The sequence below is a fragment of the Lagopus leucura genome, unplaced genomic scaffold (genome assembly GCF_019238085.1).
Source record: "Lagopus leucura isolate 7727_CA_CO unplaced genomic scaffold, USGS_WTPT01 Super-Scaffold_100017, whole genome shotgun sequence".
Classification (NCBI taxonomy): Eukaryota; Metazoa; Chordata; class Aves; order Galliformes; family Phasianidae; genus Lagopus; species Lagopus leucura.
The window spans coordinates 3,553,915-3,574,803 of NW_024962271.1; the positions used below are offsets into that span (position 1 = coordinate 3,553,915).

The window sequence follows — 20,889 nt, forward strand, 5'->3', positions numbered from 1 at the left end:
GAAGGCAACACGAGGCAGATATACAGGTTTGCTTTTTTCATTGTTTTTATAAATAAGATTACAATAAACACTTATCAGTCTCAGTTGACCTATTACAAGCTTTATATTTACTGACCAAAAAAAAGAGTTAAAATCTCTTACGGTCCTTCCACCTTAGAAAACAAGAACACTAACAGACCTAGAAATAGCAATGTTACTGCCAGCTCATTATGCCTACTGAAGGAGCACACGCTTCATCGAAAGGCACTGAAGTATCCTCTCCCTTAACTTCCTACATTTGCACCCTTCAGGGCTATATAATTTCTTTCCCAGATTTTCAGGCCATTCGATAGGTTTCATTCTAACGACATAGTGACATCTCGTGGTGATATTCAGAAATCCTAGCTCAGGCACATCAGCTTGCTTTCTTATGAAACAGCTCACAAGCCTACTGCTTCCTAACATGATCCAAACCCTACCAACATCTATTGCTGTAGTCAGCTATCACTGCTGTATGAAACGGAATCAGAGATCCCACGATTCAGCTCTTACAGTCATCCCTGCAGAGAACACTACATTTCTCTGTCTTCAGCAAATCAGTCCTCCACCACTGCTGTGTAGCAACCACATACTTAATAAAAGTTTTCAGCTGGGAAGTAACTTCTCAGAACCGTGCATTCCTAGCAAAAATCCTAGCAAGAAAAAAAATTACATCAATAAGAAGAAATATTATCTAAACTGTAGTAGACCAAATTTAGCCTTGGCATACTAAGCAGTCAAACTGAACTTACTTAGCCAACAGTAGTCTTGAGTCCATTTACACTTAATTGTACTTCCAAAACTGACTTTCTATAAGTAGCTTTTTCAATGTTTCAGTTCTGATTAGTCAGCACATTATGTACATCCTTCTGGATGATCTTTTTCAAAGTTGTGTTTTGAAGCTTTTCTTTATGCTTTTTTATTGCAAAGAAGGTTCTTATTGTTAACAAATTAGAAAAGGTAATAAAGAAGGGTGCTTTGTTGGGTACTTCCCCCCCTCCCCCCCCCCTTTAGGATTTTATAGCAAATATTTCTTGTTACAAAACCGATGTGAATGTTTTGTACTGTCCTTTTCCCCATTAGTACTGCTTAACAGATAGTGACACTGAACTATATATATTTGTGAAGTGCTGTACCTAAAACAAGGCATCATCAGCAGAAAACAGAAAAGAAAATTTCCCTTCTTCCATTACCATATATGCAGTGTAACAATAATGAAGACCAGGTGCACACATGTGTGAGTTATTTTATACAAGAACAGCAAAACTGTCACTGTGGTCAGCAGTCTGTGAAGAATATAAACTAGAAAAATTACAATGTTGCAGAGGAAAAACCCCTAAAGTAATTACTGAAGTTTATTTAGCAGAATATGCACCTTTGTTGCTATTCAGGTATTAGTGTTACAGTTTGCGTTCTCCAATATTTCAAACAACTGCCATCTCCTGCCTCGCAGTTTAAGCCAATTATGTTAGCTTCTATAGTGCTTGAGACTGAACTTAAAGCCAACAGGAAAATACTCCGTGTCAACAACCCACTGATCCCAGATATAATACCTCTGTTGTTCTGCCCTGCGTTTTCCAGAAGAGCCATTCAAAACGACGCACGATGGGCCCACTGCTCTAAAAATGCATAAATCAATTTCCATTCACAAAATGAGGGATGTAATAATGCTCCTGCAACTTCACTGAGAAAGCTCTGCATCTTGCAATACAATGATTTTTCACAGTTGCAAGGCACAGCTTAAAACCAAGAGGAATCAAAATCCATAGAGCATATAATCACCCATTGCTTTTGAAGGGCCACAAGAACTATAAGGCCATCTGATCGTTGTTCTGGCATCATTCTGCCATGGACACCTGTAAGAAGTTCTGCAACAGGCATGAGCACAAATGCTAAAGAAGCCAACAACAGAAACATCCTGTTGTCACAAAATAAAGCATACTGAAGTTTGGCCAAGAGCCTTATCAATGACAAAACTGAATTCTATTCTTTTGCACTGGGTTAATCATCTCTCTCCCAGAATAAATCACTTTTATTGTTTTTTAACTCCCACTGTATACATCTCTGTATTTATTCTTGAAAATGCTGCTATACTGCAATCTTAGTAAAGTCCTGCAAAACTGCTACCAGCAACCAGAGCTCCAAGCACACTTCAAATGGCTGAAGGGATTCGCTTGTTGCTTTACACTTTCCCACACCTTGCTGTAGTTTAGATCATCCTTAACTATCAAAATTCACATCAAGTTTAAGGATTCTAAAAACAACCAGATCTGGAATTTTTAAAAAGCCTCAGAAATTCTCTAGGCCAACTCACTTTCAAGTGCCTATGGAATCAATCAGTTTCTTTATCAATAAAGGAAAATTAGAAAAAAACCAACAGATGCAAACATATGATGTCAGAGGCTGGAACCAAAAGAAAACATGACAAAGCCAGCTGTAAAAATAGTCAGAGAAAGAAAAGTGGTCACAGAGGAGTTAAAAAAAGCCTACATAAATTATAAAGCATATATTATAGCTTCTCATTTCAGGCGTGATACCACAAATCTTAATCATGCAAAGAACTGCTTTGTTTCCTCATCAAAAGATAGGGAACTAGAGGGAAGTTTTAGCTCATTTAACTCATTGTTAATGACAGTGCAAGAATTCTTTCATCAAAATAATTTAAAGTAATGTATTCATTCCTTTATATCTAATTAAAAATATCCTGGAGGGTAAATCCAGATAAACCCGCAGTCACCTTGATGCAGATAGGTTAGGTCTCAGTATGCAAACTCCACAGGCTTCTGAACACAGGATGAGAGAGAGGATACAGAAAGTCTGTGCAAAAGAATCTGCACCAACTCGCCACACAAAACAGCTCTGCCAAGGCACATTCCTTGTAAGTGTGGGACTTGGTGATAAGAGGAAAGGGGGGAAATCGTGATTATTCAAATTCCCTGATCATTTCCCTGCTCCAGAAGTTGACACTGAATGGGAATGAAAGAAAAATTGCACGTAATTCCAGTACTGCTCATCACTGGAAGAAAAAAGAAATGCCTTCCAAGTCCATTTGAGGCTTCACATGCCCAATCCAGTGACTGAGTAACTGAACCAGACATGATCTGAAACAGGTTCAAAAACATGGTTAAACTATTTGTGGTGCAGTGTTGATTCCTCCATTTTCTACAACCAAGTGGCCTTTTCACAAATTAGCAATGTGTAGAGGACAGGCTATGCTGAAATACAGAAGCTGAAGGGAAAAGGTAACAGTAAGCTAATTTCTCAAATAGACTAAACACCACGAAATACTAAAACTATATTTTCTCTTTAAAAGTGATCCTGAAACCCCTTCTCTGGATGGCAATGTTTCCACTACACTTTTGCAAACAAAACTCTACTTCTTTGGTAATACATTTCTTAAGACGTACAGAGATATTTATTCAACTAAACAGCTCAAGTAGCTCAACCAGATTAAAGTACAACTGTGCATTCTGGCATGTTTGCACATATATAATTTCCAAGGTTTTTGTGGGTGCCTGTCAGGAAGGCTCTAGATTCATGTTTATGTTGGCCAACAACCTAAACAAGTTGGCAAGACAACTACCTTGGTGTGGCTCTGAGCTGTTAATTAAGTTTAGATGTATTATGAAATCATACTCTTACAAGCTGGTTATGCAAACTAAACAGGAGGAAGGACTGGAAAGCAGCTCCCAGGTCTGAAATCATGACCATCAGATATAATCTCTTAGAGACATAGATCGCAAAATAATAAGTTTTGTGTTCAAGCAATGAAAGCATCAAATAAAATGTTGAGTTACTGCATCTTACGGAAAGGATTAATATTAGAGATCTGAAATTGCTAATCTAGTTTCATCTGTTTTACCCTCTCTTGTAACAGTCCAGAAATTTGACATTTTAATAATCATTACTACTTTTTTTTTTATTATTCCTTTTCAGCAACTCCAGAGCATTATTGCCTTCAACTAAGGCAGCTGAAGTGTTTCTAAAGACTACAACATTCACCTTTCTCCTTCACAAACTATTATCTATGTTGCCTATTTCTTGTCTTGTGCAGTGTTCATCATTTCATAGATTAAATCCAAGACCTTCTGAATATCTGATTTTTCTACAATTGCAGAAGTCAGGCATTATTTCATAACTACAACACACTGTGATGCATCATTGATATAAAACTCAGCTACTACATTTCAAAGGCATTTATTTCTTTTTATTTCCAGGTGATCTCCACCAATCACTGTACCTACCCACGGGTATCATTTTCTGCTTTTTCTGAGAGTAGCAATACAGAAATAAATAACGGATTTTTAGAATTTGTATTACAAAACTGGCCACAGGCCATTTCTCCTAACAGGTGACCGTTTCTCTGCACATCGTTCTAAACAGCAGCCCCAGAAGCAGTTATATGTATTTTAAAGTATTGCTTTAAATATATCATTCCTCAGACTTTTAAAAGGTAAATGAAAAGGTAAATGAAAATTTATGTAGTTACGCACCAGCAAAGTACCAAGAGAAAGATAGCAACACAATACAAACACAAAACAATTTACTTGATTATAAAGGCTATAAATCAATTATTTGCTTTCCTACAACACTCTAAACAAAGACTGTGGCCACTATCAAAAAAGGGCTTCTGACCTTTTCAATATTTTCCACTTTACTATGGAAATTTGCCCCCTCATCCATCTTCTTCATTCTTTTCAGCTTCAGATCTTTAACTAGCCCGTATTCCTATTTGGAATGCTGAATTCCCCTCTCATTTGGTGTGATACTGTCCCTTCCACTGTACTGTCCCAGAAGCTCAGAGGCTGGGAGCTGGAGTAGGAGGATCTAAGAAGGTAACCTTGATTAAAAGAGCTGTGCACCTTTCCCACTTGATAAATGCTTTTGTTAACTCAAAATTTACCATCACTTACCTTAATTATAAACAGAAACTCAAAAATCAGTCTACAGCCATAATTTCAGATATAATCAAGAAATAAGTATAAAAAATGGTATTTTACTCTTCATAACTTCTCTCTATAAAATGCTGTATCAGTCATGGACATTTACTGCTTTAGCTCATTATTAAATTTGAAGGGACTTGCTTCTCAGGAACTCTAATAGGGTGTTTTTGTAGTAGGAGTGCACAACAGATATTGTTTTTTTTTTTAATAACATTCAAAAATAATTGAATCCATTGTCAAAATATAAAGAACATTAAACAGATTTCAATTCCTTTACAAAAGCATTTCAAGCGAGGGAACAGGGAGTGAAGGTTATCTAAGGTTTGTCATCTCTTAATTTCAATTGTGTCAATTTAACACTAAATTCACTAAATCAGTATGAAGCAGCACACACAGAAGTGCCTTATGTGCACCAGATGACTTCTGTGTCATTCAGATAAAGAACGGGTACACGCTGCTGACCAGGATCACTACCAGCAATACTCTGCACTGCCGTTCCACTGCTTTTGCATCACTGAAACTCATCCTCTTAAAACATAAACAAACTGCTCATTCGCAAAAGTGAGATTCACCAAGTTAAAAAATTAAGTTGTACAGATCAGAAATGTAATCACGGGAGACAAGCTCTGAGAGTTTTTCAATCACTGTGGGGCTGCATCAATTTAAAGTCATGTTACATTAAAGAGAAAAACGCCTGGGAAAGTCTCCCAGTTGTCACTTTAGATTAGATTTGTTGTTGTTATCAGACTGTGCATTTTGTAGGCTTTTTTACATTTTAAAGCCATTGCCTCATGCAGCCACACAGTGCATAAAGAAACATGTAACATGCAGCTTCTCAATCAGATTGCCTAGAGATTAGGATTCCACACAAATTAACTGCTGTCTACATACAAAAAAAGCACGCCTGTTAACACTTGAACTTTAGCAACTTTAGAGCTACAGGGTAGCAACCCAGTCTAACCTTCCCACATTTTCCTTTTTTCTCATCCAAGTAGCTCCAGCTACCAAGAGAAGTTCTGTCATTTCTGTTCACAGAGAGGTCAACAGAAATCTTTAGTTCTTCCAAAAACAAAAGTAAACATTCATTCTACCAAGACCTGCTGTTAATAGCTGTCTAAACTGCATTTTTTTTGTCGTCTAGGTTTTCATCTAGACATTGGAACAGGTTTACTTGTGTAAATATTACATTAGGATGGTTCTCAGAATTAGGTTTCCACTAAACACTATCCAGAAGATGTAAGATTTGCCTTCATGAAAATAAAACTGAAGAATTTTAGTTCATTTCTGTATGAATTCAAGCTGATGTCTGATTTACTATAATTACTCTGATAGCCAAGCTGTCATATAAAGGATTCCTAAACATTATTGTATGCAAATTACCAAATACCTCCTCACATCGACAAGTGCAGCAAAATCACTGAATATGTTGCAAGACATTACTACTTGAAGAAAATATTCAAACTAAGATTCACAGAGCACAGTGATTTTATTTGAGTTGCATAAAAGCATTTTGAGTACTGCCATTATAGCTTCTAAGAGGAAGTATGACTTTTCTCTGAGTTATTAAAAAGCACTCATAGTGCTTTCTGCTTTTCCACTTCATTTTTTGAAGTCACAATACATTTACCGTTTTGATCAGACCTCAACAGTATGTGGAAATTAAGTTATTTGAAGTCATCTGGATTTTCATACTAGTGAAGACCGTCTTCCCACTACCAAACTGCTACTGTGAGAGTTTCACATGTGGCCTGAAACTCTTCTCCCATCTCTGCAGGCATTCATGGCCAGGCTAAATGGGATCTTGGGCAGCCTGATCTAGAAGCTGGTAATTCTGCCCATGGCAGAGGGATAGGAAGTGGACAATCTTTAAGGTCCCTTCCAACCTAGAGCCATTCTTTGATTCTGTGATTTACCACACAGCTGCGTATTACAATGAAAATGGCACTCCCAGTCTTTCCAGTCACTAAAGGGGTGCCAAGGCAAGCCAAACAAATCCAATCTCTAAGGAAGACCTTTCCTCTCCAAGGAAAGGTAATGCACCAGCATCATATGGCATTTAGAAGTTTACTACATGAAACCTGCCACAGGTATGGAAAAGAAGTCCAGAGATTGACACATAAGATTAGGTAAATCACAAATAAGCAAGCTTTGGGCTCATGCCAGTAGTTCTGAAGGTGGACTTGAAGCCTTGTACAGACCACCAAAAGTAAGAACAATCTTATCCCGAAGCATGACAGCTGTAACAAGTTGTGTCTTGGAATAATACATCTTCAATCTAACACCATAGTCCTAAATCTGTTCTGGTTCTACAAATGCTTCCAGTTATTTCATTTTTTATCACTGAAGAAAATGGAATAAAAAGTATTTCATACTTAACACCAAACAGACCACGTTATCCCAGAAGACGTGTTTAAATAATTTAGCTGTTAAAAGAATCTTTAACTATAAATGTACTAAATTCGAGCACAAAAGATTAACTACAAAAGAAATTAACACTGCCTTAGGAAAGAGAGATAACATTTTTCTAAAGCATTTCTAAAGCTTTTTGATATGCTAGTTTTTAGAATTATATCTGCAGAGAACTAATATTTTTAAATGAGACTTTCGGAGCTGCTCAAATTTCAAAGCAACATTTGTGCAAGTTGGAGAATTCTGTAGAACATGCTCAACCTCCATTAAAAAAAAAAATCTTTATTTTCTTAAAAGACCATATGCCTATGAATCAATTGATCAACAATCATACTCCAATTAGTATTAATCTTTAAAAAATGCCACTCCTGCTTCTACCAACAACTTTGTCACATCATATCAAAGCGTAACAGCACTTTCTCCCCTCAACAACTTCAGTTTCCAGGGTTTTATCACGAGTCGAAGCAGTCTGTTTGCATTCTCCAATACAAACTGACAATCTAGTGATACAGTACATTAAAAATTCTCTGTAGTATTGACTGCCTGAAGCTGATGCTCCCTTGCTAAATGCAGCGCAGTTCAATTAACAGCTCTTCAATATACAATTTAATTTTTCTTTCATCTTGATCCACAGCTGAGCTTGAAATGAGGAATGCTGGAATAGATGTACTTTAAATATTGAAGCAAGTCTTTATAAGTAAATCTATCAAACCTGTAATGATTTCTGTCATAACACTATCAAATAGATGAACCTGAGTGTCTGGGATTCTCAGGTTTCTGCATTGTTTTTCCTCAGTCTTAGCAGGGCTTTAAATTGTTTTTCCAACAGCTCCCCTAGAAACAGATAAGTTTCTCTTTTATTTCAATTCTCTTTGGAAATAGAACACTTCTACAAAGCTGCAGCTTAAAAAAAAAAAAAAAAAAAAAAAAAAAAGACTTGCAGATGTAAAAATCCAACTTATCACTAATTGCCCTAAAACTGACTCTAGAACTATCTATATTTCTCTCATTGTTCCAATAGGCAACCAGAGAACTCCATGGCACCAGTTCCCACTACAGGTAGTTCCCACTAGCTCTGGGTAGGGTGTAGTAGGAGGAGCTGTGCCTCCCTCCACAACTGGGAGGCAACTGATTCTGGACTGAAAATTAAATAGTAATAGTTACCCATGCATACCCATACATTTTTTCTGCTACAGTATGAATATACACAGTACATTCTGTTTCCTCTAGATATTTATGCTATTTTAACAGGAAAATTTAAGGTTAATTTAACCAGGACAGAATGAAATACTGCATTTCAAAGTTACTCTAAGTGGGACTCTGCTGAAAGAAGCTATTAATATCTCTTACAGTGTGTATGCTCAAGGAAACGTTGTGAATCAGCTCATTTCTCCTAGATATCCTACACAGCTCTCAAAATGATAGGATTTACTACTGTTCATCAGAAAGGAAAACACTCCAAGCTAAAGGCATTTTCTACTCCTTAAACACATTCGCAGAAAAACAAACTTGACAACACTTACTGCCTTAGGTATCAGCACTGATGTGGATGTCTACCAAGCCGGAGACAAGCTCGGTAAGAGAGGCTTCACGCAGCTCACACGAGCACCGTGAGAAGTACAGCAATCAGTTTCAGATGAATTCAGTCAAACTGCCTTTTCCCACGTGCTACATTAATGCACGGTGAAATATATAGGTGTACCACGTTTGTTTCCATGTTTATAATGGTATGAGTTGAGATTCTGAGCTTTCATTAGTTGTTACACTTTGTACTCTTAATTATTTTATCTACATTGGCACTTTAATGTTACAGGATATGTTGACTGGTCTGCTTATCAACACTATTAGCTTTTTCCCTTCAATTCTAGTTCTACGTTTAAAATATGCAACTCAGTACTCTATTTTAAATTGTCAGTGAAATAACATTCTGCATTTACAGTAATTAACTCATCATTACTTTGAATAACTACACTAATTGGTATGCTCTACAAACCTGCAACGCTGCAGAATTAAAAATAAACATAACAAAGATATAATTTACAGCTAATCTATACTTACAATTAAAGTTAGTTTCAAGATTTATTTCATTCTATTATTTTTTATTAGCTACAACAGACAGTAAATGGGGTGTACCACGTTCTGCTTTGCAAACACCTAGATTATAAAACATAATTACACAAATTAATTAGAAATGAGTATATACATTCATGTCTTTGTTTGTAACCATATCATATTAAACATGACTACATTTATGAGCAGTTCCTAAAAATGATAAAATAGTACTACCAAGTACAACTTTAAAGTTCCCTGACCACACAAGGCATAAACATCACCTGGAACAGAGTTCACTACCACATAAATTCTCCTGACCTCCCATTTTGAGCTTGCAGGTAGGTGAGCATACAGGCTGTTCCTCAGCACAGTGGACTAGCATTTCTACAGGAACTCCCAGCATTCAGGGCACCACAGCTGAATACAAGTCCTGCCTGAAGCTCTCCCTCATTGCTTTCCGTACTTTCTTTCCCACCTATTCACGAGGGCTCATGGATGTCTAACGAAGCTTCAGTTCCCTTTAGTTCTGTCAACATACCCTTTCACCATGTTCAGTGCTTACATCTATCTGTAACCTACCTAAACAATCACAACCACTCAGATCTCACTTGAACCAACTGCTCCTTGACACACAATAAACAATAGTTCTTATCACACACAGCTGGAAGTGTGATTTCAAGGAAAGTCCAGTATTCTTCTGCCCCCAACTAATATCTTCCAAAGAAAGTAAGAACAAAAGAAGGAGACTAAAGGATGAGTAGAAACTAGAAAGAACAGAAAATTAAGCAAAACATAATGCATTGGCTTCACAGTAATAAAAGACTTTGAAATGCCATTGATAAGCACGCTAATTTATAGTGCATTCTGAGCATTCAACTTAACAAGTCTACTTTCTAAGTTTTCTGTATTATTGTTGAACTCAATCTAAGGTGGTTGTATATCATTTATGATGCTCTGTCGCAAAATAAGCCAGACAATTATCTTCAGTTTTATATGCTATTGTGGATGATGAACCAAGCCAGTGCACCTTTTATGCCGTGTCATTAGTCACTTGTCACAATAAAAATAAAATTTAGAAAGACTCCTAGTAACCCAGCAATTCTCTTCTTCATAACATGCTGGAGTTGTTGTTTGCCATTCTGCTATATGCAATGCTACAGAAACATTGATAAAAATATGAATATTTTTGTTCTTAATCAGCAAGCATTCATCAAACATTATTACACACTGGCAGCACCACGTATGCATGCAGTACAATTTCAGAAGCAGGAAGAAAATGCCACTCTACATTTTCTTCCCCATACAGTTCTCAACCAAAAAAAAAGTTCCTCTACTTTGAAGGACTCACCATATTGAGAGGCTTTTTACAGTCCTAAGACAGCAAATCTCAATGAAACAAATTATTCACATTTCAGACTGTGTGCAGTCTGCAATCAAACTAAAATCTCTGGGATCCAAAAAAAATTATAACTCCAATAACTCTAAAAAACATAATTGCTGAGGTATCTCTTTGTTTTGGTCTTAGTTTCTGAGCAGCTTCAAGACCTAAAGGACCATTATACCTTCCTGAGTAACAAGGAATCCAAGGAAAGAACAATACATGCTAGGTTAGCAACAGGTTTGTGTTTCGCTTGACAAATAAAGTTACACCACAAAGCATTCAGTTTCTTCAGCAAGTTGCGGCAAGACTGATGACCATTCAGTTATTATCAGATAAATATCCTATTTAAAACTAATGCTATCAGATATCCCGTTCTGTTCACTTATAATAACTCCTAAAACTGATTTTTCTCTGTGAAAATCAATTGCATGAAAATCTTTGAGATCCTGAATATAAGTGTATTTCGTTTGTTTTTTTTTTTTTTATAAAATTAAAGCAAAGCACCAATTTGAGGACAAAATGACCCACTGGGTTTCCCATGACTTTCATAAAAATTATCACAGTACATATTAAATAGTTAGCAAGACAGAATGCTGCCTGTTCATTTTAAAATGCAGAGAATGAAACTCATTGCACAAGCAAAAGAGGGCCAATAATATAATTGCAACACTATGGCTGTATAGTCTGAGTTAATGCTGTTATTTGACATTGCAAGGCTATGCTCTCTCCCATGAGCCTCAATGAAGACAAGGTTCACTCTAATTGGTTCCAAAGCACAACCTACCAACAACAGCCTTCCTCAAGACCAGGAATGGTAATTTCCACACGACTGTAAATAGTGTTTGCAAACAATACAAACATGGTAATAAGAGGCTAGGTGGGTAATTAATGTGGTTACAAAGCAGCTTATTTGCATTTTTATTTAAAACTGCCTTCTTTAAAAAGCAGCTCAGATTTCTTTCTGCAAAAGGAGCCTTGGTTAAGGAATAGAGCAGTAATTACTCTCTTTAGGGGTTCTTTTATACATCCTTTAGGGAATTAGAATGAAAAGATAAGCAGAATTATAAAGGGAATCATGTAAAATATGAAATGCACTATAAACACTTAGTACTGTATTTACCATAAGCTAAGCTTGCCTTCTCCATTAATGGAATATATTACAAGCTTCTGTTACAATCAGATTAATTGTAAAGATGGTTTAAAAAAAAAAATATCATAACCAGTCACTTTAATTCCCTTTCTACACACCTCGAACTTGCAGTTAGAAAGAAGCTAGTGATAATACAACCCAGTCTATGTAAGAATGTATCTACCTGGACCCTATCAAATAGGAGTTTTCAATGTCAGCAATGCAACATAGTTCTGGATGATAGATTCTGGGAGAGAAAGGATCAGACAGGAATCAAACCCAGGTCACACTAGTGTGAGTACCAAGAACACCAAACTTCTCTTCACCCTACGAGTTAAAAGGGACAAAGACTATGATTTGTTTCAAGATAGGTATCTAGAGAGATTTTTAACAATGTTGAGCAAGTAGCATTTCCTGGTGCCGTTTAGTTGTAGAGTAAGCATAAAATGCAGTTTTAAAGTGAGGGAGGGAGTGACCCAAGATTTGTATTAAAAAGCTAATACAGCATTTAAACAGTATCATTACAAAGCTTTACTCGTGGTAGGGATTTTGTGACCCACAGCTCAAGATTAAGAACAGCATGGCTGTGCTGAAGAAACCAACTGCACGAAGAAATCACCTCAACATTTCCACTGAAATTTCTGAAGAAAAAGATATTGGTAAGACACTGACTTCGTTCAAAATTACATTTTAAACTATGTATGAATTCATACATTAGCGCAAAATTCCAATCCAACCTAGAAACACAAGCTTAAAGACAGAATATAAACTATGTCTTCCATACCATTTATTCACCACTTCAATCATATTCTCACAATTTCTTCCACAAAGTATAAAAAGGTAAAGAAATTCATCTTTTTTTTTGTTATTTCCTACACACATAAAGAACTCAGTTCAGTTCTTGAACCACTTCAAACTCCCTTCCATATTTTGCCAAACATTACTAAACTTTCTCCTGCATTTATGTTACCATCATCTGAGAAGTAATCATTCCTAAAAAAAAAATTTAAAATGACCATTCATCAATGTCTGTTTATGAATATTTCCTTAATTCTCATTTATTAAATTAGAGCAGAGATCTGAGAACTCAGATTTAGTACTAAATTCTTTGCTTGCCAGCAGCACAATGGAAATCAATGCAACTGTGCAGGGTAGTGAGTACAAAGTATAAGGAAAAGCAAAACTCTGCAAAGTACAGAACTGAAAGGGGTACCATGCAATTCTCCTGTACGTTGCCATACACATACAAATACCAAAAAAATCCATTTCACTGAGTATGTTCTAGCAAAACGAAAAAATTTTCATTTCTGGAGACATTTTCATGTAGATAAAAGCCAAAATACAACTACTCTTTTGAGAACTCTTCCTTTTTTAATCCACTTTCAGACATACCATGCATTACTATAAATCATAAATATCAAGTATATGAGAATCAAAATACTTCCAAGTTCCTATTACCAAATTGAGAAATTAAACATGCATCACATTAATTAAACATTTTTAATTTATCTATATTTACTGGAAATATGAGCCACATGAAGTCTTAAATGCTTGGCAAACGTATACCAAATCCTTAAAGCCTCTGGCATTCACTCACACTGACCAGCAGCCTGCTTTACATTTTACAAACATAATTACTTTAAGATATCAGTGCATTTATCTGGACTGTAAAACCCTGCCTGTCGTACAGCAATGGTGTGGGGCTAACTCCAGATGAGAACATAGGCATGGGGCCATTCAGCTGCAGCCAGTGCATCAACTCTTGTGCAAGTGACATCAGTATTCAGAAGGATGCCTATCCTTGAAAGTTAGGGACTTAACACATCTGCTATATAATTCAGACACTGTTTTACAGTGGTTTCATTGCTAACCATAAAAACAGTAACAGTGGAACTGTATAAACAAAACTGAACAGTGTTTTTACTGTAAAACATGCATGTAATATAAATATTTGCCTTTCCCTTTTCTCAGCATCTGTAATGAGAGCAAATTCATGCCATATGTTTATAGTGTACAAAAAATAGATCTTAACAATCCATCCATGCAAACGTTGGTTAAACTGTTTAATGTTTTTAACTGGGAGTTTTTCAAAACATGAATTTCCTCCCAAATCACTCAAAAGCTTCAAGCTCTTGTCAGTGGCTGCACTCAGTCATTTGCTGCAGTTTTTAGACAAATCTGGCAGAAGCAGCTGAAGATCATAGATTTCTCACAGATGAGAAGATCAAAAGCTCTGACAGGTGAGACATTCCACATGGATAGCTACAGACCCAACACACACCCGCACACTGGAACAAATTGCCACCTCATAGCACATCAGGAGACTTAAAAATGCTACATCAACTGCTTACCAGCACCTTAGTGCCTTACCAGCTCTAACAGTGTAATAGACTGTATTATACTCAGTTTTGATCAGTGCTGCATATACATGCTACTTCTGCTTCAAATTATGTCTATTATTTAACAGTTTACTTTCCACCTGCACCCAGAAAATACCTTTGCAACACACATCCCTTTCACAGGTGTCTCAGTTGAGCACATGCCACCCAGGAACTTACTGAACTCCTTAACATTAAGGCCAAAAATCATTCCCACTGCTCTCAACCAGTATCAGTGACAGTAACATCTAAATAAGACCAACATGATCCATTCTCTGAGAGCAAGATGAGGGTTGATTCTATTCAAATTACAGTTAATTGAAAGATTCCTTCATTTCAAAAGAGATCCGTATCACATTCAAAAAAAAAATCACATTCAGCAATGGCAGTAATGTGTTATTTGAGCACGTATGGCCTCTTCCTACAAGGGCTTTTCCCCATAGCAAGGTTTGGATAATTCCTTTCACCTTGGTGCTCCAGCATGGCCTCTATTCAGAGCACCAGAGAATGTATACTATGCTGCAATGATGTGTGCACTAATAACATATAGCTTTGGAAGATCATTTTTAGAAACAACACTATTCTTTATAACAACAACTTTATAACACAACTATTCTTTATTACAAAAAAATGACAGTAATGGAAATAATATTTTCACAGGAATGTGTGCTCTACAGTACAACATTCAAAGAGATTATTTAAGACCTTTTATTTCGCACCCTTATGAAACTCTAATTCTGTGCTCTGTACTGTGGCTCCATTCCATACTCACCACACTTCTGAAGCTGACTTCTTGACATTTTTCTATAAGCATGTGTTACTAATCAGGATGAGATGACTCCACTGTATCATCCACTTGAGCAAATTTCCAGTAACAACTTATTTTGTTGGTTCAAAAGTCACAGTATGGAAGGTATGTATTAAAGTTCGATGATTTATAGAAATAGCTCTGAAATTAACATCCAGTATATAGAAAAGGGTTTGTTTGTTTTTCTTCAAATTAGCATCCATTTCTTTTGAGAGATTAGAGCAATATTTCACAGAGCTGTTTCTATCTGTATTCTTGGTACATATACGAAGAACAGTAATCCAGAGATACCAGTGGAGCTGAAACACTACTTGGGTAATGAGACTTCCTTCCTTGAGGAGGATACCAGGAGTACTCTACACACAAAAAATTGTACCCACGTTCTCTGTAAGTGCACCCAATTTGCTTCTTATCTCTCTGTTCTTTGCAAAATTACAATTGGAGTACAAAGACTCAGTTATCAGGTTTTAATTTAATTCAGTTACTTAATCAGCAAGAATATAAATCACTCATTAGGTAGAGAATACTTTGGGGGAAAGCAATATAGCAAGTAGTCATGTTTACTTTGTTAGTTTTCTTCACAGCCATTCTCTCTTCTCTTGTCACATCTATACCTTGTAAGCTTCTACACATAAAAGAAATCCAAATTTTCTCTTTACATTTTAATCTCATCTTTGATGTGTAGCTGTAGGCTTAACACTGAGGAACGATAACAAATGAAATATTATACTTTTTTAATGTGATATATTTAACTTGCGATTTATCTTTTAATATCTATTTCAGAGACTATTTGACAGGAGTAAATAAACGAGGGCTTCCTGGCAAGAAAAACTGTGATTTATGAAACATTTTATTATTTGTTCTCTTAAGAACTTTCTTGAGAATACTGCTAACATCATGAGCTATGCAGTCCTATCCCACCATCTTACTCATAGTCAATTAGAAAACTGTATCAATAATAATGTAAAACAAATTACCTAGCTTCTCTTCCTGAAGCATAGATTTCAATGTTTGTCAAAGCATCTATGTGTACAAACAGCACTGCAGTGTTTTTCATTAAGCCTTGAAGTCAATTAAGCTACGAATTGGAACAATCATTCCTTCTTTGCAAAGTATTGATATTTTTTTCTTGGCTGCTTTCAAGCCTTTTCACTACTCAAGGAGAGATTTATGTTTGACAATTTCTTTCTGATTAAAATGAATCATAACTCTAGAATTCTAATTTCCTCTTTTCTGAGCAAGAAATTATCAAACAGTTTTAAATTGATTTGGAATGTCATCGTGCATGAACAACATTCATTTTTAAGATATCAACTGTAAAGCTATACTGATCTCTCTCTTATCTGCTTTTATACACTTTCTCTTGCATTCTCTCTATACATTTAAAGACATTAAATTGTACAAGTATAATATACCTTTCTAAAAAAATTATATATGACAGACTAGCTACATCAGTTACATTAAAACTTGTCACAATGCTTTACACACAAAGCAATTACCTCTCTATTTGCAACATTAGCAAAAAAATCCACTTCAGTAGGAAAATAACTGGAATACTGCATCTTGCAAATAAATGCCAGTTATCTAAAGTAATTTGCAGGTTTCTATGGCTCATCCTTGCACTAGAAGCTCAAACTTTCTATAAAGCAGCTTTTTTGACATAGATTATTAAGATCAGTTTTCTAGATTTGTCTCTAGTAGTCAAATAAGATCAATGAAAACTTATTTTGAAATATCCAGAATAATAGAAAAAAATTGATTTCTCTCATCATTCCTCCTTCTTTCTCTAAATCCTAATAGCTGGATTTTTGGTGCATGTTGCTTTCCAATTTTCACACATAACCTTACTTTTCAGCTTTTACCACGTAGTTCACTTCAAAAGTAATGCCTCCTGCAGTTTCTATTGAAATAAACAACAGATACAAAGAACACAGTAACACTACTTGATAGAGAAAATTCTCTGCTACAACATGCTATTTTCAGCATGTTCACCATCATTAATTCTGCATTTTTGCCAGCAATGAACAAGAGCTGCATGCTGCATTCATAACAATCTGTACCAGTGGAGGTGACCCATTGCTGCTGTCGCTGCTGCTGAAATTCACCACCCACTGCCTCGTTGTGCTCCATAAACATTCAGCAAGCTACGAATGTCAATGGGTGCCATCTTTTCTGCATGGAGAAATTCAGTTTCCTCTCTTTGCTGCATCTGCACTTCCATGTCAGACACCATTTTGTCAGTCTGCCCCACTGCTGCCATCTGTCACACGGCAACAAAATGGAATGGAATATTGGTGGAAGTTTCATCCTCTACAGCCATACCACCAACATCCACCTCTAACATTGTGGGCCAAGATAATAAAATAGGAGGCATTACTTTCAGAGCAGACCTTGTGGAAGATTTGTGGCTTCATTTTTATACAGATCATCAACTAGATAGTGGTACCAAATTGTAATAATGTCAGTTTATATATTTTTCAATCTTGTGTCTTCTTGCAAAGAGCTCTAGTTGCTTCTTTCATAAGGAATTACAGATGTTCCATGAGATAACAAAAGGCATAAAAAAGGAAACGTTCTCTGTCAGAAATTTAAACCTCAAGTTTTAAGGCATGCTGTCCCACAGAAAAGCCAGCACAGCATGCACATGGCTTTTGGTAATATTTTTGCTATAATTACAGAAGTACCTATTTTATTTCTAACACAGTACCCTTGAAGCACTTTTAGGACAATTAGGACACTAGCATTCCACACAGCAGCAACTTTTCAAGTTGTAAAAATGTACTTCTGCATATTAGAAGAAAATTTGGGTTTGGACATTCAGTTGAAAAGCAGGCGCTTATTTAACAAATTTCTATGCTTCAACATATTGGACAAAGACTGTATTTATAGCACAGCTCAGAAACAAATTCAATGCAAGCAGGTAGCACAACTGCTGCCAAAAACACTGAGCAAAATGAACATGAAGCTTTGTAAGGCTGCATCTTAAACAGCTTTTTTTTTTTTTTTAATTAATTCCAAATTGAAAAGTAAAGCTCAAGTAAACCCATTTCCTTTTAATTATTTTGCTTTCCCTAGGAACAAGAGAGACAAAATACTGTGGATATTTTGAAGTCCTTTATAGAACAGTACTTCCAGCCAAACTTTGAGAATTCATCTGAACCTTATAACATACGATGTTAACATTTTTCTGGAATCCTAATTTTAGGAAAGAATTACCTATTAATAACTTCCTGGTCTGTTCTGACATCTATAGGCTAAAAAATAATATTTTACGTCAATATTTTAATATTAGTATCAATTAACCAAATTAATCTTTGTCTCTGTTTTCAATAAACAGGGCAAGTTCTGTGTTTTCCTCAAGATTGCTTACAATTCGATGTAAATTTTAAGCTTCTTGTAATTCATCAACTAATTCTCTCCTGGTTACACATTCCAAGTAATTAAAGTTCAGTAATAACTTATTCTTTCTGCTCCAGCACCTGCATTTCATTTGTTTATTTTCCCAGAGTCATAAATCTGAAGGACTGTCAAAGTGCCATAATATTAGCGCAATAATCAAAGTTAATTAGTCCCTCTTAATAAACAACAACAAAGCCATTACAAAGATGCATTGAAGGTCTTCCAGCTACCCAGTTTACAGATGAGATTATTTTCTGAACAATTAGAATTTGAAAACTGTTAGTAAATAAGTGTAGTGTTTCTGAAGTCATTTGAAATTCAGTGATCTTCATTCAATTACAAATTCATTAACTTCTGGTGAAGCAATACAAGCTCTAAAACTAGTACTCCTAAATTCTCACAGCCTTCAAAACGCTTAAGATAAGCTTAGAATTAAGGGAGCAATGTGGTATTTTATGGTATTACACACTAAAATAAAAGAGTGCTGAGTATCTATTATCCTAAATTAAAAAAGAAAAAAATCATAGAATGGCTTGGGTTGGAAGGAATCCCAGAGATCATCTAGTTCCAACCCCATGCCACAGGCAGGTTTGCCAACCACTACATCAGGCAATAGATGAGGCTGCTCAGGGCTGCATCCAACCCGGCCTTGAACACCTCCAAGGATCGGCCAGCAGAATATCTCCCAGTGCAAGGAAACAGACAGGCAAAACTTGAAGCCTTATGTCCTATGCTCACCCATAAAGGAATTCTCTTAGAACTTCACATCTTTGAAGCAAACAAAAAGATAGCCTTAATGTGAAGTAAGGAAAAGATTGTTTTGCTTCTCAATTCTGTACTGTACATTGTTAATATCTTCCGAGCAAGAGAAAAATATCTAAAGCCAAAGATTTTGTTTCTTGAAGAAAATTGTGGTTACAAAAGTTAGTAGCATTATAAGCATTACTTGCTTAGAAAGTAAGTGCAAAACAAACAATGCTTGCTAATAAATATCTGTAGACTAACTATGTGTAAATATTAATAATACTGATGTTCCTCCATATCCTCTGGGAGCAGCCAAAATATTTTCAGAGATTGAGAAACAGAGCTAGAACATTTATCACTGTAATTCTAGCAGGACAGAAATGAAATTCCAAGAACTTGACCCTACAGTTTATTACTTAGAGCATACAGAACTGTGTCAACAGATTAACTCCTGAAGACAGCAATCAAAGCAAGCTTGGACAAAACTAGCCTTACTAGCAAGTAAATGTTTGTATAAGGAATAAGTTAAGAACACTGGACACATTAAAATAAGGGCCTTAGAAGATCTCCCAAAAAAGTAGGGAGAGGAGAGCTAGAAGGAGGAGAGAAATAAGGGAATAGAAGGCACTAAGGGGCTTGTATTTGTGTAACAAAATGGAAGAAAAATAAATGAAAGAGGGAAGAGATGTGAAGGAATTGAGACAAACTACCTGCAGCAGTGGTTCTGCCTGATGGACAGGGAAAGGAAAAAAACCCTTTGTTTTTTGAGAAGTATAAGAATGATTCCATGTAATCTCCTATAGTACAAAAACTACAGGCAAACAAATGGCCGTCTGATACCTCCGTGAGTACATTCTCCTTCAGCTTGTTACAGACTTTGGTTCTGGAATTACCCTGTCCTTTGAACTATGCAGTGCGCCTCAGTGGTTCTTTCAAACTTACAAAGCTTTTGTATATTCTTATATAACAATATGTCAAGCCTTACAATCCAGCACAATCATATGAAATGAAAAATCACCACCACTGAAGCAGAAGTGACCAAACAGTATATTACAAAGCAAGACAAATGCCCTTTTCCTTAGATTCTTCCATGGCAACGTAAGTACCTATTTAACTGCTTGTGCATCAAAAAAGAATCCATATACTGACAAACACAGTTTAATGTTGGACATTATAAGCATTCACTTACCCATTCCTCAAGAATGCGCTGTACAGCATCGTTGCCTCTTGACACATTTCTGCAGGCCAGGATAACGTAAGCCCCATGCAGCGCAAGAGACTTTGCCGTTTCAAAACCTACAATAAAGCATTTTCCCAGTCAGAAACATCTCAGTAACAAAAGAGAGCTATATCATTAGAAGAACAGGTGAGGCACATACTGAAGTACTCTAACACTACCTGCTGCCTGACTGTAAGCTTGCTGGTCACCTGGACCCAGCTGCTCAGAGAGAGAAGTACAGATCACTTTAAACAGGACTACCATTGCATACGTTTTGCTCGATAGGCTTGGGAACTTCAAAACACAGATTCCAATTTCTCTTTCTACCTTCATCAGTTAACAAAGTAGAACTCTACTTAATTCCTTACTTGCTTGACTGAAAGGGATAAGCAGGAATAAGCCTGAATAG

General features: G+C 36.1%; 1 protein-coding gene across 2 annotated transcripts in view; it reads right to left on the reverse strand.

Annotated features, from left to right (window-relative positions):
• WWOX (WW domain containing oxidoreductase) overlaps nucleotides 1-20,889 on the reverse strand; it is a 469,077-nt gene that overhangs the window by 424,689 nt on the left and 23,499 nt on the right. For both annotated transcript variants that reach the window (XM_042877217.1, XM_042877216.1), the window contains exon 5: nucleotides 20,451-20,557. In XM_042877217.1, the coding sequence (XP_042733151.1) occupies nucleotides 20,451-20,557 (107 nt within the window). The remainder of the gene's footprint in view (nucleotides 1-20,450; nucleotides 20,558-20,889) is intronic.